Source organism: Anolis carolinensis, chromosome 2 (genome assembly GCF_035594765.1).
Source record: "Anolis carolinensis isolate JA03-04 chromosome 2, rAnoCar3.1.pri, whole genome shotgun sequence".
Classification (NCBI taxonomy): Eukaryota; Metazoa; Chordata; class Lepidosauria; order Squamata; family Dactyloidae; genus Anolis; species Anolis carolinensis.
This window is the reverse complement of record NC_085842.1, coordinates 100,764,227-100,780,600: the sequence shown is the minus strand read 5'-3', so window position 1 is coordinate 100,780,600 and position 16,374 is coordinate 100,764,227. Positions and strand designations below refer to the sequence as shown.

General features: G+C 38.5%; 1 protein-coding gene across 4 annotated transcripts in view; it reads right to left on the bottom strand.

The window, feature by feature from the left end:
* Window positions 1-16,374, bottom strand: part of mapk9 (mitogen-activated protein kinase 9) — a 58,586-nt gene that overhangs the window by 6,839 nt on the left and 35,373 nt on the right. For 3 of the 4 annotated variants that reach the window (XM_062970302.1, XM_062970303.1, XM_062970304.1), the window contains exons 10-12: window positions 12,728-12,791; window positions 11,974-12,045; window positions 4,406-9,671 (exon numbers count right to left, since the gene is read on the bottom strand). In XM_062970302.1, coding sequence (XP_062826372.1) covers window positions 9,529-9,671; window positions 11,974-12,045; window positions 12,728-12,791 — 279 coding nt within the window. In that variant the 3' untranslated portion in view covers window positions 4,406-9,528. Of the gene's footprint in view, window positions 1-4,405; window positions 9,677-11,973; window positions 12,046-12,727; window positions 12,792-16,374 lie in introns of all 4 variants that reach the window. The other variant, XM_062970305.1, reaches the window with a different exon arrangement.

Below are 16,374 nucleotides of genomic sequence, written 5' to 3'. Positions count from 1 at the left end.
GGAATAAAATGAGCCAGTTTACTAAATAAATCCACCACCACCCAAATACAAGTATAACCCCCAGACTTAGGCAAATCTGAAATAAAATCCATGGAAATGATTTGCCATGGCCTCTCCGGAACAGGTAAAGACGATAACAACCCTCTAGGGCGCCCAACAGGCGTCTTACTCTGCTGACAAACGGCGCAGCTGTCACAAAAGCGCAGAATGTCTTGCCGCATCTTTGGCCACCAGTAGCTCCTGGTGATAAGCTGTACGGTCTTGAACCTGCCAAAGTGCCCAGCCATGGGTTCGTCATGGTGGGCTCTAATCACCTCCAACCTGAGGGTCCCCACTGGTACGTAAACCTGCCCCCTACGCACCAATACCCCGTCTTGATCCTGGAGATGTGGCAGTATGGTACGGTTACCTGCAGAGAGCAGCATCAGTTGCTCCTGAGTCCACACATCATCCTTCTGAGCCTCAAGGATCTGGTCATGTAACCCAAGCTCATTATCTACAACACACAGAGAGGCAGTAGGCAAGATGGTCTGACATACTACCTGCTCATTGGTCTTAAATTCCGGCTTGCGGGATAAAGCATCGGCCCGCAAGTTTGCCTTCCCCTCCACGAACTGCACCTTGAAGTTAAACCTGGAGAAAAACAAAGCCCAGCGGATTTGACGCTGGTTTAACTTCTTTGCTGTTTGCAAGTGCTCTAAGTTCTTGTGATCAGATCTGACCACGATCTGGTGCCGTGCCCCTTCAAGCCAGTGCCGCCACACCTCAAACGCCACCTTAATCGCCAACAACTCCTTCTCCCATATGGTATAGTTCTGCTCGAAGGGTGTTAGTTGCCGCGAGTAAAATCCACAGGGACGCAAGGTCCCTGAGGAATCCTTCTGAGACAATACAGCCCCCAACGCGTAGCTAGAAGCGTCCGCTTCTACCACGAACGGTCTGTCAACATCAGGATGGGTTAGTATGTTGTCCGATTGAAAACTAGACTTTAATTGTAGAAACGCCTCGTGAGCTTCCCGCCCCCACACAAATGGCTGTTTCTTGCGCAGAAGCTGCGTCAAAGGTACCGTGAGCTTTGCAAAATTCGGAATAAACTCCCGGTAGTAATTAGCGAAACCCAAGAACCTTTGTACATCCTTCTTAGTCTTCAGCTCCTGCCATGAGTTGACGGCGTCAACCTTATGTGGGTCCATTTTAAGTTCCCTACCTGACACTACATGACCTAGGAACTCCACTTCAGGCACATGAAAGACGCACTTGGAAGCCTTGGCGAAAAGCCCATTAGCCCGCAGTCGGTGCAGAACCTGCTTGACATGTTGACGATGTTCTTTCTCGTCCTTAGAAAAAATCAAGATATCATCCAAATAAATCACTAAAAATTGGTCAATTAGGTCCCTGAACACATCGTTCATGAACCTCTGGAATACCGCAGGAGCATTACAAAGCCCAAAAGGCATGACTCGGAACTCGTGGCATCCGAAACACGTGTTAAATGCCGTCTTCCATTCATCCCCTTCCCGTATACGGATTAAGTTATAGGCCCCCCGCAGGTCAAGCTTGGTAAAGACCTTAGCCCCTTGCACCCTTGATAACAGTTCCGAGATTAAAGGGAGCGGGTACCTATCCCGAATGGTGTATTTGTTTAGGATCCGATAGTCACAGACCAGCCTAAGTTCCCCAGTCTTTTTGGCTACAAAGAATACTGGTGCCGCAGTTGGAGAACTAGATGGGCGAATAAACCCCTTGGCTAAATTTTCATCTAGAAACTCCCGCAAAGCTTGCCTTTCCGGTACAGTCAAGGCATACAGCCTCCCTGCTGGCAGTTTCGCACCTTCTGCCAACTTGATGGCGCAATCATATGGCCTGTGCGGTGGTAATTTGTCCGCTTCTCTTTTACAAAATACATCAGAGAACTCCCCATACTCAGCAGGCACTCCCTCCATATCAGAATGAGTAACATTTAGAGTGCAACAATCCTGCCTCTTTAAGATCACTTTACGTGTTGCCCAATCTACTTGTGGGTTTACTACAGCTAGCCAATCCATCCCCAGGATCACGTCATATCTAGGCAAGCTCGTAATATCCCACACAAACGTTCCCGTTACTCCCTGCACCTCCCACGTTACTGCTGAGGTTTCATGGTTAACCACCCCAGTCTCCAGCAGTCTCCCATCTGCTCCTTCCACCCACACGTCGCATGCCTTGCGCACTCTAGGAATGCCATGCTTCTTAGCAAACTCAATATCTACATAGGAGACCGTAGCCCCTGAGTCCAGCAGTGCCAAAGTAGAAACAAGTTCCCTTCCCCCAACAGATAATGTAATGGGTACGAAAACATGCTTCCTCCCCTCAGTTGACTGCTTGAGGAGCCCTAGTGCGTTGGACTCACGTCGCACTAGGGCTGGCCTTTTCCCGAAAGCTGGGAAGGTTTCACATTACAATTTTTGGCAAAATGCCCAGCATTCCCACAGTACAAACACAAGCCCAGCTGCCTCCTACGGCTCTTTTCCTCTGTAGACAGCTTTTTAAAGACCCCAAGCTCCATGGGCTCTTCCCCCATCACCACAGGTGCCCTGGTTACATGCATGGGTGGCGCACACATTGCTTTTGAGTGTTTACGAGCCTCGAACCTTGCGTCTAAACGCAGCACCTTAGCTACTAAGGCGTCCCAGCTTTCAGCCGGCTCCAAGCGTGCTAATTCATCCTGGAGCATATCACTTAACCCGGCAGTAAATAAAAGCATGAATGCATTTTCCCCCCAATCCAGCTGGTGGCGATACAGGTTAAACTTATTTAAGTAATCCAAAACAGTCCCCTTTCCCTGTTTCAACCGATACAGAGCCCACCCAGCGTTCTCCGTGCGGAGAGGATCCCCAAAAGTATCAGTTAACAACTTTTTGAAATTATTCAAATTGTCCTTGACTGGGTCATTTCCCAAAATTAAATTAGTGGCCCATTGTCCTGCGGGACCGGTCAACAAACTCAAAATAAAGGCCACCTTGCTAGTGTCTGTAGGAAAAGCATGAGCACTGAGCTGAGAAAAATAAAGCTCCACTTGTGCCAAAAAGGTTGGCAACTTGCACCTGGTTCCGTCAAAGCGTTCAGGAGTCAAAACATGTCCTTTCACAGCCTGAGCTGTTTGGCTAACGGTAAAAGCCGTTTGCAATTGGTCTACTTTGACCCTTAACTCATCCATCGTCTTCCTGACGGGTTTATTGCTGCAATAAACTTTTTATGGGCGTTGGGCAATCTGTCAAGGACAGAACGCCACAAGATTCAAAGTAACAGAGTTTATTAGATTACAGAACTCAAAAATGCCCGTAAAACACAAGGGCCAGGCAGTTTTTGCCTTTAGGAGCAAAAAGGGGCAAAAGTAAATGTTCAAAAGATAAACCGGATTAAACCGGAGTTTAATCCGGGTAAAAACAAACTGCTTGCTTCAGCCTGGGTATAAACGAAACGAAAGCCAAGGAACAAAAGATACAAAGAATGCAACTAATTGGCAGCAGATTCCTCTCTGCTGCCAACACTGTGCTTAGAGTAACTTGCGTCGCTCCCCACACACACACAGCAGACAGGATCTCCAACACGAGTAAATCAGCCAAGGATTGTAGCAGTTGAGTAGACCAGTTCCGTTCCGTAGATCAAAGCCAGAAGCAGACGTTTGTAGTTTTTCCAAGTCCAAGAAGGGGGGAAGACAAGCCGTGGTCAGTTCAGTCCGAGTTCTCAAAGCAGGAGATGGCGTCCGTCAAGAAGACGACGGAAGGTCAAGCTAATAAGAGTAAGCACAGGTTTGCACAAACAAATGCCCACACAATCCCTCCCGCCGTCTGACCCTGGATTCCAATCAACTTACGTCACAGCACAGGAAAGCACACAAGTCTTCAGGGAAGCGTCCCACACACACACGGATCCCAAGCGTTTGCCCAGATTACCTTGCCCAACGCAATTTGCAATTGCTCTCAAGCCCCATTTTATGCCAGTTACAAATCTTCATCACTGTCAGCTGTCCTCCTTAACCCGGGCGTTTCCTCATCACTTTCCTCGTCAGAGCTGGAACACCTCTGACTACGCCCAACAGCATCTCCAGCTGTGGATCCCGTCCCATCCCTCCAGCTAAGCCATGGGTCTAATCCTGAAGGTCCCCATTCATCTTCTGTCCCATCATGGCCAGTGGCACCCACTTCCTCCCTTACCCGAGTCCAATCCATCTCATCCTCCTCCGAGCTAACCAGCCCCTCCTCCATTCTCTCCGTAAACCCTTCGAAAGACTCCTCGTCAGATGGTGCTGCAAATATGTCTCGCAGTCTTTTTCTCTCTCGCTCCTCGAGAGTATCTGACTCTCGAGGAGTCTTACGCCCACGTCTGTCAGTAACAGAGCCATGAGGCTCAATCATAACAACACCAGACTACAGAAGACAGAAAATATTTACCATATATAATGAACTAAATAAGAAATTGCCCTTCTGAAATATAAACTCCCTTATGAGAGCATTAAGAATAGCATGGATGCATGTTATATCATACTTACATTCTTTTATGGTGATAAGATCAGTGCAAAAATTTATGCTCCAGCCGTAGATTTTAGTTCTAACAATTATTCAGTGACAATAGATTTTTATTTATATGAGAAAGTAATAGAATTAAATGATTTTCTCTTCTAAGACAGGTACAGATATAATGCTACCACATTATATAAGGTAAATTACGGCAGTTGACCACTGAAATAATGTGTTTTACTACTTGCCTCTTTGGCTGGATTTCTTTTAAAAATACTCTGAAAGAAAACATCTTGCAAGTTTGAGTATCATTTTATCTTTTAATTCTACTTAATTTGATGCAGACAATTTACAATATATAAAACAAGGCAATTAACTTATTTTTATGATTATTATTTATTAAGGTCAATTTGACCATGGAAACTCAGTAGAAGGGCTGTATGATGTGGTTTACTAGATGAAAGAACTAGGCACACAGAATATTTTTATTTACTTATAGAACCTTTTCATTAAAAATGTTGTTAAATACTAAACACTAAGATGCCCATCATTTTGTCTCCATTTTTTATAAAATATAATGGTTTAAGAGGTGCCCAAAATGGAGTAGTGTACAATAGTGGAAGCATAAACATCTAGATCACTAGTTCTCAACCTGTAGGTCCCCAGATGTTTTGGCCTTCAAGTCCCAGAAACCTGAACAGCTGGTAAACTGGTTGGGATTTCTGGGAGTTGTAGGCCAAAACACCTGGGGACCCACAGGTTGAGAATTACTGATCTAGATTCAGTGCACCACATGCACAAATTGCAACTAGAAGCTCATGCAAGAAGTTGACTTCAAACAACAAGAGCAGTAAGGCAAGCTATAAATAAATCAGCTATACCAACACTAAATTGAAAACATTTAGAGATTAGAGGTCCAGTTTTACAACTGAGAAACATTAACTGCGCAATCTACTGCATGTTTATTTCAAAGTATGTCTTAAAGTGTTCAATAGGGCTAATGTTAGGCAAATACATACGGAACTGCAGCATGAGATAAAACAGTAAATGACTGCCACACAGACTTCTTAAACAGAAAGAACAGCTCATCATGTGGAGTGCACCTTTAAGTATATGCAGAGCGTTTCCCCCACCACCGAACAATTGCATCACCCTCCCATTTTTATAATTAAAGACTTGAATATCAGATCCTCCCTACAGACCTAAGGTCCCAGCATTCCTCTACTTAGACATTTGAGTACTAACCATGTATGTGGCCAATAAACTATAACCAAAGCTACATTATACTATTCGCTCTGTCAGGATCCATTAGTTTTCCTCTTTGCGTTCCTTTTAAATAACACTTGACTCACAACTTTTCACAAAACTTCATGAAACACATAGAAGTTTCCTCATTTCTGACCCTCAAAGAAGGCACAGCTCAGGACTGCTTCAATATCTCATAATATGTGAAGCACAGGCAGGGTGTGTTTCTGGTATCACTTAATAACTACTGCTCTCCACTCTCCTCAGATATTCAGAATGCAGGGACAGCACTAGAAATCACAATGTGTCTCAGTTTAACTAAGACAATAAAATTTGTGTGGTCTGAATTTATTGGGACCTAAACCTACAACAGCAATCTGACTCTGCTAACTGCCAAAACATGCCAGCATTCATATAATCTCCCTAGCATTCACAAGTACTTCTGTCTCCATCCATCAAAATGTTGTGTTGTGTCTTTGAGTCACCACTTGCGAATATTAAAGTATTCATTTTGTATCAAAAACCAAGTAAATAATTCCATGCTCTACTATCACTGAGAACTACAGTACAAACAGAATGAGACAATACTCCAATGACTTTATAGAAAGTATACAACATAATCTTTCAAAGTCTCACAATAAAAATAGTCCCAGTACAACACTCAATTTATAGTGATTCTGGACATACAATGTAAATTTTGAAACTTTTGTAGCATGTAAAATTACATACATTTAAATAATTTATGACATTTATATTTTTTCCTAATTGATTTATGACAGGGTTAAATAAATCTACACCTCAACGGGAAAGCTCTTTTGAAGCATGTCAGTGAAACATAGTTCTTTTTTAAAGTTTTGGTTAGGTACATAACTGAAATGCATTTAATTGAGAGTATTTATTTTAAAACAACAACAACAACAACAACTTGGATTTGCTGAAAGTTAGTCTGCAACAGCTTTCACTCAACTTTTAGTCAACACAATAAAGTCAAATGAGTGTAGGGCAACATCTTTAAACTAGCAGATATAACCAATTTGTCATATTTACCTCAAGATATTAAGGGGAAAGTAGTCATTTTCTGCTTGGTAATAAGATCTGTCAAAAGTAAGGCTCCTCTGACCACAATGGGATATCCTATAAAAATTAGAATTGCTCGACATGATTTAGCCTAGCCTCTTCTCATTCAGAAGCATTGATTTCCTCCTATGTACTTTGTTCTTTCAAGAAAAGGAATCTGTGAGAAAAACATGTTACAATGCTCAGCCAATAGAACTCCAGGCAGCATTAGAAATCAAAGTTTAAAGCCAAGCTGTCAAACATATTGACATCTTAATAAAGAGCTTATAAACTCATTTGTTCCCTGCTTTTCCCATTTCTTCTCTCTTTATTCGATCCATCACTATGTTGTAATTTGTGTGACAGACCTCTTTGTATTTGTTGGTATATATTTGTCCATTATTTTCCTTTATATAATCTGCTATACATGTAATAGATTATTATATAATATCCAAAATCCACAGGGACACACAACTAGTTCTAAAAGTGCACAAGGGATTTCTATTCTCAGTTTCTCTCTGCTATAATCCCTTCCACCATCAGAAAAAGTCAGAAATCTTCAAGGGTGAGATGTGATGTGCAAAAACTCTAACAAGAAGGAAAAGTAGCAACCCCACACACTTTAAAAATAATTGATTTGGGTTCTGCAAGGACTTTATTTAATTGCAAATGAATGTGTTTAAGAACATATATTTTTTTAAAAACTTCCTGAACACATTGAACTGCAATTGTTCTTCTAAAACTTATGAAATGCCTGAGTAAATGTGCTTTGGAAGAGAGCAACTGCCAAGAACTCAGGAATTGCATATATTAAATAGACACATAAACAGAAATTTCATGTTCGCTCATATCTCAATTACAACATTTCAGTGAAAGAGTTCATATGCTCATCTGTAAATTTGAAGTGATACAGTGTTAATGGATTTATATCAATATTTGAAATAGTCCTAAGACTCAAGAGCTAATTAAGAATAGTGCATGCAGCAGCCTCCTGGACTAAACTGAAAGATTTGTTGTAATAGCTGTTGCCAAAGAAAGCTCACACTATACAAAACTAATTAGGTTGCAAACCTATACATTGGCATAGTAAGATCCATTATTCAATTAAATGTACTTCTAAGTAAGCATGTATAAGATCATACAGTTAGTAAAGTGCTGGTGCCAGAGCAGGAAGGTGGAATATGCAATCTGCCTTTAGACTTTTTTTTGCTAGTGGGACATACATACATACATCCAGAAATCTTCATTTTTCTGGATTTTGCGATAAATCTCAGGCGAACAATTTAGGATTGTCTTTCAACTTTTGCCAGCCACTATCACATCCATAAGGAGTCAGCATGGTGTTCGAGGATTGAATTACAACTCGGAAGAATCCAGGCTAAAATCTCATTTCATCTATAAAACCCACTGGGAGATCTGGGGCAAATGACACTCTCTCTGCCTCAGAAGGCAATGGTAAACTTCTGAACAAATCATGCCAAGAAAATCCTGTGATAGGTTTGCCTTAGAGCCACTATAGGCTAGAAATTACAAAGGCAAACTACAACTATCATATCTCTAATACACAGTGCTACCCCACTTGCAAACAGCTTTTGAATCACAATCATTTATGGAGCTAGAAGACAACTGAAACGATTCAAGCCGACTGAAGGATAGTGTTTGTCATCAGAGTCTGCTAAAGAAGGGTGTGTGAGGAAGCAATTACATTTTTAAAATCTTATTAAGTTTTTTTCTCATATGGTACAACATCTAGAACACTCTCTTTTAAGATCCATCACTCTTTATAAAATATCCTGAATTTTAATGTATTCTAGATCCAAATTAAAGTGTTTATATATTTTTAATAGCTTAGTGGTCCCTTTGAAAAACATCCATACTCTCAGCAGGAATATGTATGCTTGTTCAGGGGATCAACAACACAACATAATTAAACATTTGATTTGATTTTTCATGGCAATGTCATAAGAGAAGGAGGAGGCAAGGATTTTACAGGTGTTATGAACCACTTTAAAAAGACCAAAATACCCTATTTTAGAAATGCACCAATTCATAAATTCATGCAGTTAAGAAAAACTCCTACACTACCATTTTTAAAAACTTATTCCACCTACTCCAAAATAAGAGCACTGGAAGAGCACATTCAAAGCAGTTACATTCAGATGTAGAGATGAAATAAGAATTCACAAGTTTGTTTCTTTCATGGAAAGGTATATAAAATTATTTGTAGATGGTGAGAAAAAGGCCTCAAGAAAAGAGTGCTATGCACAAACACAGTTGCATCTATATTTTACAGTACTGAGAACACCAGAAAGATACATTAATATGTCATATGTCTGTAATCATATTGATAAGAAAGAAGATATACATTCAACAACATTTACAATGGCTTTAAAAAATTATATTGACTATGTGCATGTTTCAGAAGTCTGGCCAAATGCCCAGGAACTCCTTTAAGCTTGGAGTTATTTTAACTGCTCACCTGATATAGGCCAAAATAGAATAAGTTACAGTAATGCCTATATTTGTGTTGCCTTGAGATACAAAGTTGCTTTCATTCTACAATATTAAGCAGACAGTCTTGTTGCAACTGAGTAAAGTCACAGGCATTTTTTTAGAAGAACATGCAGAACATGGAGGGTTTTTTTCTACTTGGTTCCATGAAACTTACAAGCAATTCAGGCCCAAGAGAAAGAAAAAATATTTGCCAATGTTCAATTTTCGGAGCTGATCACCGGCATCCTTCAAGTGTTCCTGTCAAAGCATCAAGGCTGCTGTCTGTGTCTGAAGCCAGTGTTTGTTCTGTTGACATGGATGAAATGTCATTGATTGATGATGACTGAGAAGGGCTGGTATTGCTATTCACTGCTGCATCTGTGCTAAGTAAACCAAGCATAAGAAAATCTGAGGCAAGACATGGTTGAAAACATAGATGACATTTTAGTATCCACAGAATTCTTTCTCCAAACAAAATAGCTTACTGATGTATTTATTCAAGGCGTACATATGAACATTCACTGCATATTGAAAGTATTTTCCTTAAGATAAAATAGCTGTGGGCATCAAGTGTATGCAGAAAGAAAAATATTTTGAGGAAATTTTTAAAAAGTAGCTAATGAGACACTGCAGACACTTATCAGAAGATTATATTTTCTTCCTCTGGCAACCTTTGACTTGTGCAATTATCAAAACAGTGTGATGTGGAAGTTTAAAAAACCAATGTGACTAGCATCAATAAGAGCACAAAGATCAATGGAAATCACAAACCCACTCTATTCTGCTTTGGTCAGGCCTCACCTGGAATTCTGAGTCCAGTTCTGGGCGACACAATTCAAGAGGGATATTGACAAGCTGGAACATGTCCAAAGAAGGACAACCAACACGGTCAAAGGTTTGGAAACAATGCCCTATGGGTAGCAGCTGAGGGAGATTGGTATGTTTAGCTTAGAGAAAGGAAGGATGAGTGGGGACATAATAGCCATTTTCAAAGACTTGAAAAGACGTCACATTGAGGAAGGGGCAAGCTTGTTTTTTGCTGCTCTGGAGACTAGGGCACAGAGCAATGGATTCAAACAGCAGGAAAAGAGATTCCACCAAAACATTAGGAAGAATTTCCTAATGATAAGAGCTGTTCAGCAGTGGAATATGCTGCCTTACAGGGTGGTGGAGTCTCCTTCTCTGGAGGTTTTTAAGCAGAGGCTGAATGGCCATCTGTCTGGGTGACTCTGTGTTCCTGCATGGCTGGGGTTTAGACTGGATGGCCAGTGATCACTTCCAGCTCTATGATTCTTTGATTCCATAATTCTAAAATGTTTTCACCTATTACAGACAGATTCTGCTCACACCATTTTTGAAAGAGAAATACAGATTTCGACAAAATTGTAATTTTTCACAGAAAAAAAATCACTTTCACATACAAACAGTCCCCAAGTTACGAAAAAGATTATTCTGTGGGTTTGTTCTTAAGTTGAATTTGTTTGTAAGAGGGAACAGGTACATTTTTAAGTGTAACTCCAGCCAAATATGTGTGCGTGCGCATGCACACACGAACGCTTTGGATAGCATAGGGAAAGATGAACACGCCAGTGGTGTTCGTTTTCCTGTCTGTGCCCCTGTTCAGAAGATGTCACCTGGATTTTGAGAAAAAAATGGCTTGTTGCGGAAACAAGAATTGGCGAGAAAGCTTCAATGAGACATCTTTTCCTCGTGATAACTCTTACAAGAGTGAATTTCCCTTCCTAGGGGTAGATTTCTCACACTTCCTGTTGTCTCACCCCCCCCCCCCCGGTTCTTAACTATGAGTCATTTGTACATCGCATGTTTGCAACTCAGGGACTGCCAGTATTGTGTTATTTCATGGAAAAATTAACTCAGGGTATAATTGAGATTTTGGCACTTAGGGTATGTTTTACTTTTCCCTTGATGAAACTTTTGCCACTAAGCATATCAGTCAAGGACAGGAAAAGCACCTCACTTGTTCATGTCATACTCAAGTTTTCTAAATCACGGAAAGTGGAAAGGCATTTAGAATAGCCTTTTAAGGAACAGCTTCTTCTTTCCTTTATGGCTGCAATCCTGTATATGAAAGTCTTGGAGGGAGGTGCCTTTCTATATTATTTCCCTAGCTGAAGTTATCTTAGCATCAGTGAAATTCCTCTCCTATAGCAGTAAGGAAATCCATCATACAATTTTTATTTCTTCGTATGATAAAACATACCTTTCCTTATGTCACACAGATAACACTCAGAATACTGAAGAAAGTCTGTCTCCTGTTAGCTCAACAAAATGGGGAACAGAACATTATGTACATTCCCTACAGTTGGTCCTTACAAACCAAACCTAGCCCCAAATAATGGATAAAATCAAAGCTGATTTAAATCAGCCTTTAGGACAGTGGTTTTCAACTTGGGGTCCCCAGATGTTTTTGGCCTTCAACTCTCAGAAATCATAACAGCTGGTAAACTGGCTGGGATTTCTTGGAGTTGTAGGCCTAAAACATCTGCGGACCCCCGGTTGAGAATCACTGCTTTGGGAAGTTAGGGCATCCTTCCAACCATAGACACACTAAAACTGGGAAGGTTACAATAGAAGAACAAATGCATTATTTAATTTACACAATCACAATAGCATGAACAACTCTAAGAAACAAAAACAAACCATGACATCAATGACTAACCTGAAGGTTGTTCTTTTACTAAACCATTCTTATTTCTTTCTTCCCAATCCATTACTTCTTTATAAATTAGTTCTGCATATAAAAAGGGAGGGTGGGAAAATACAGAAAATGTGCTTTCATTATTATTTTTTAAATCTTGAAATATCTGAGACAATCTATGACTTCATATTAATATATACAGCCATCAGAACAGAAACATACCATTATAATAACAGAATTAAGTCTAATGACCTACACATATGAAAATAAGTATGTGAGTAAGCCTCCAATCCTATATATATGAACTACTCTTATATAAGGTCTTTTACAAAGGGAAGTAAAAGATGTTATATAAGAGTAGGGTTCATACATACACACATCGTACATAGATAGAACTATGGCATATAAATAAAAGTTATCATAAGCATAAAAACACAATATACAAACAAAATAAAAATACCAGTACTACAACCATGGCCTAAAGTAACCTTTAATGTGATAGTTGTTTAGGGTATACACAACTATCAAACAGAACATGAAATAATATAAAAATCAACAGGAAATCCGTAATAATTGTATAAAAACTATATACAATTGTATAATTGTATAACAGTGGTTTCAATCTCTGTGGCAGACTAAGTTACTGATTTTACTTAGCTGTGCAAAAGACACAATCATTTTGCAGGGGGGATATATTTTATTTTTCAATTTTATTTAGGGCATTTGTAGCCCATTCTGTAACAAAATATTCTCAGAGCATTTCAACATTGATTACCTTTCCATTCTTCAATGGCATGTTCCCTTTCTTCCAATTGTGCATCATAGATTTGAGGTGGTGGCTACAAGAAAACCCCAAAAATTTAAAACCTAACTTTATTTAATGCATACACAGGAAACCATGCATATACAGGGAAAAGAAAACCATGTACAGAAAATGTCTAGTAGGCTTCTTAGAAACTTCTCCCCTTGTTTAGTTTCTATGCTTACTGTAGAATGGTTAATTAACGAACATATTTAACTAAAAATAGTGAATGAATCAACCTACTTAACTGATAAATTAATTATGTACAGAATTTTTATTTATACTTTCTAGTTTAAAAAAAGAAAACTATGTAAGAGTTCTTATATCATCTAATTAAAGGACATTTGAAAACTAAACAGGACAATATAAAAATGTTTACTGTTGGTTCTATTTTAAAACATTTCTAAACTAATACTTAGAAGTAAGAAGTTTTTTTCTTCACCTTCCCACAAATGGAACAGGAGAGAAAAGACCCATACATTTCTGAAGGATTTTCAAAATTAATGTACCTCCCCTGCTTTTGCCCTAATGCAAAACTCAGAATTACCATATATACAATTTAGAATTCGATTCCATGTATAGTTGAGGGCAGGTTTGGATGCAAAATAATGGAATTTGGTTTGATCCCTGGGAAAATCAGGGCTAAAAGTCAGGAGCAGGTAACCTTTTAAAAATGCAGAGGGAACAAATTTAGGAAAAGCTAAAGAGAAGGAGAGGATCTATTTATCTGAGGGGTTACAATTGGGATGGGGCTAAATTATATTATTGATCTTAAAATGTCTACAGCTGTACAAATACAAATAGGGAAAGGAGGATGAATGAGTGAAAAGAATGAGAATGTGGCCTAAAAAGAGAGGAAGGTGAGAAGAGCAAGGAAAGCACCTTCATCTATTAGTGCTGTGACAAGAAGCAGAGGCGAGAAGTGCTCCTACCCCATTATACCCCCCCCCCCACCTTACCCAAACCAGAGAAAGAAAGCAACCTTCTCTCCTTCCTCTGTAGAGTTAATCAGCAATATGCGCAATCAGCAATATGGAAGAGGCATTTTGGTCACCTGAGGTGGAAAGGAGCATCAGTGGACATTATATATATATAAATAATTTTTATTAGAAGTTTTCATTAAGATAAAAAGAAAAAAATCTGGGGGAAAATGGAAAGTAGGAAGGAAAGGAAAGGGAAAAAGAGAAATAAAAAGAAAAAAGAATAACAAAAAATGAGGAAAAATGAAAAAAAAATAAAAATAAAGGAAAAATATATGATAGTAAAGTCCATAAAATATATGTATAATCCATAAAAATATATTTATAGTCCATAAAAATATTCTTTTTCATGTAGCTTTTGTTCCTCTAGCATTTTAAGTTCCCTGGAGAGCATATGTTCATTTTTTTCCTGCTTTAAAGTATTATTCTAATTTTTTCTTGTTTCATAAAGTCTGTCAATAAAGTCCAGTCTGTTTCTGCTTTAAATCTGTTTTGGCCTATAGCTAGTTGTTGTGTTAGTCTATCCATACCCATTATTCTATCATTTTTATCAGCCAGTCCTTTGAGGAAGGGATTTAGTTTGTCCTCCAATGTCTTGCATAGATGACTCTCGCCACGGTTGTTAAGTGGTTAAACAGGATATCTTTATTTCTCTCTAGCTTAATGTCAATAATACCTAAAAGAATGTATTGAGGTTTCATTTGTAATTTTATCTTCTGAGTTTTTCCATGAATTTCTTTCCAGTAACTTTTCGCCATCTTACAACTCCACCACATATGAAAAAAGTACCAATTTCCGTGCCACATTTCCAACACTTTGTATTAATATTCTTGTTACATTTTGCTAATTTACTTGGGATGATATACCATTGGTACATCATTTTATACTAGTTTTCTTTAATATCATACTCTAGTGTTCCTAATCTTCTCCCATTCTTCTAACCCAACTGTGTGACCTACATTAGTCGCTCACTTCACCATAAATTCCTTGACAATTTCTGTTTCTGTTGACCATTCTAGCAGTATCTTGTATAGTTTGTAATTAATTTGTTTTGTGTCTTCATTATCTTGTCCCAGTAGGTTTCTTTTTCCACAAATCCTCTTTTCTTACCTTTAGTTATAGTATTCTCTTATTTGCATATACTGTTTTTCTGTAGCAAATTAAATTCTTACTGTGTTTTCATCACAAAGTTCCCATCTTGTCTTCTTAATATTTCTTTATATGTGAGCCAATTCTCTCCTCTTTCCCGTCTCTGGCATGCTTCCAAAGGTGCAATCCATAGAGGAGTCTTAGAGTAAAATCTATCTTTGTATTTCTCCCAGATGTTAATTAGTGCTGTTCTTATAAAAGATTGCTAAAGTTTTTGTCGTTTATCTTTTTATCATACCATAACTATGCATGCCATCCCTGTCTCAAGTTGTGACCCTCCAGTGTCAATAGTTTTGTTTTTTCCAAGGCTGTCCATTCTTTTAACCAGTCTAAGCCACTTGCTTCATAATATAGTTTCAAATTGGGGAGCCCAAAGCCCCTCTCTTCTTTTCATCTGTCAAATTAGTAAATTTAATCCTAGCTTTTTCCCCTTGCCAAATGAATTTTGTCAGATCTTTATTCCAAGTTTTGAAAATCTGCTGATTCCTTTGGATATGTATTGTTTGAAATAGAACATTTTTGGCAATATATTCATTTTAATTGCCGCTATTCTTCCCATTAGTAAGAATTTCAGTGTTTCCAATTCTCTAAAGCTTTTCTGATTTCTTTCCATTTCAATTCGTAATTATTGAGAATTTGTTGCAGTTATATTTATTCCCAAATATTTAATTTTCTTTACTATTTGTATTCCTGTACTTTCTAATATTTTTTCCTGCCTCAGTTTTGACATATTTTTGTTAGTATCATTGTTTTTTTCTTATTCATTTTAAATCCTAACAATCTTCCAAATTCTTCTATTTTCTTTAACCAATTATTGTATGTATATTTTCAAAGGTATCTTCAACTATACATATTACATCATCCGCAAATGCCTGGATTTTATAATTTTCTTTTAAAATCTTTGTTCCAGTCAGGTTAAAAAGTCCAGTCATTATTTTCTCTTATTCCTTTAATAAAATTTCCATTGAGAATATGAAAAGTAGTGTCCATCAGTGGACATTTTTAACAAAGGATTTTGCATATGTTTCTCTGCAAGAATACTGGGGTGGTAATTTTCAATAGGAGCACACAGGCTTTCAAGACCTTATTAAAATGGCTATTGATGGTCCAATACATTTCCAGTGTCCAAAAATACCTCCTCCCTGCAATGCTGCTGCTGAATTCCACTTATGCTGAAGAAAAGTGAAGAAGGAGAGAGGTCTGCTTTTCTTTCTCCAGTTTGAGCAAGGGAGGACTAATCGGATAGGAGCTGGGTCCCTATTCCAGCAATGACTCATGTATAAGTCAACCCAACCTTTTGGGGGATTATTTTTTGTTTTAAAATTTTCAACATTTTCATATACTCATATGCATGAGTATATACAATACTAATTTTTGGTACTGATAATATGTACAGCTTTTCAGCAAGTCAGTAGCTCAACCAAAGCACTGTAGATTAGAGTGCTGGGAAATGACAGTTGCAATGTCCCTGGTCACAAAACACACTGGGAA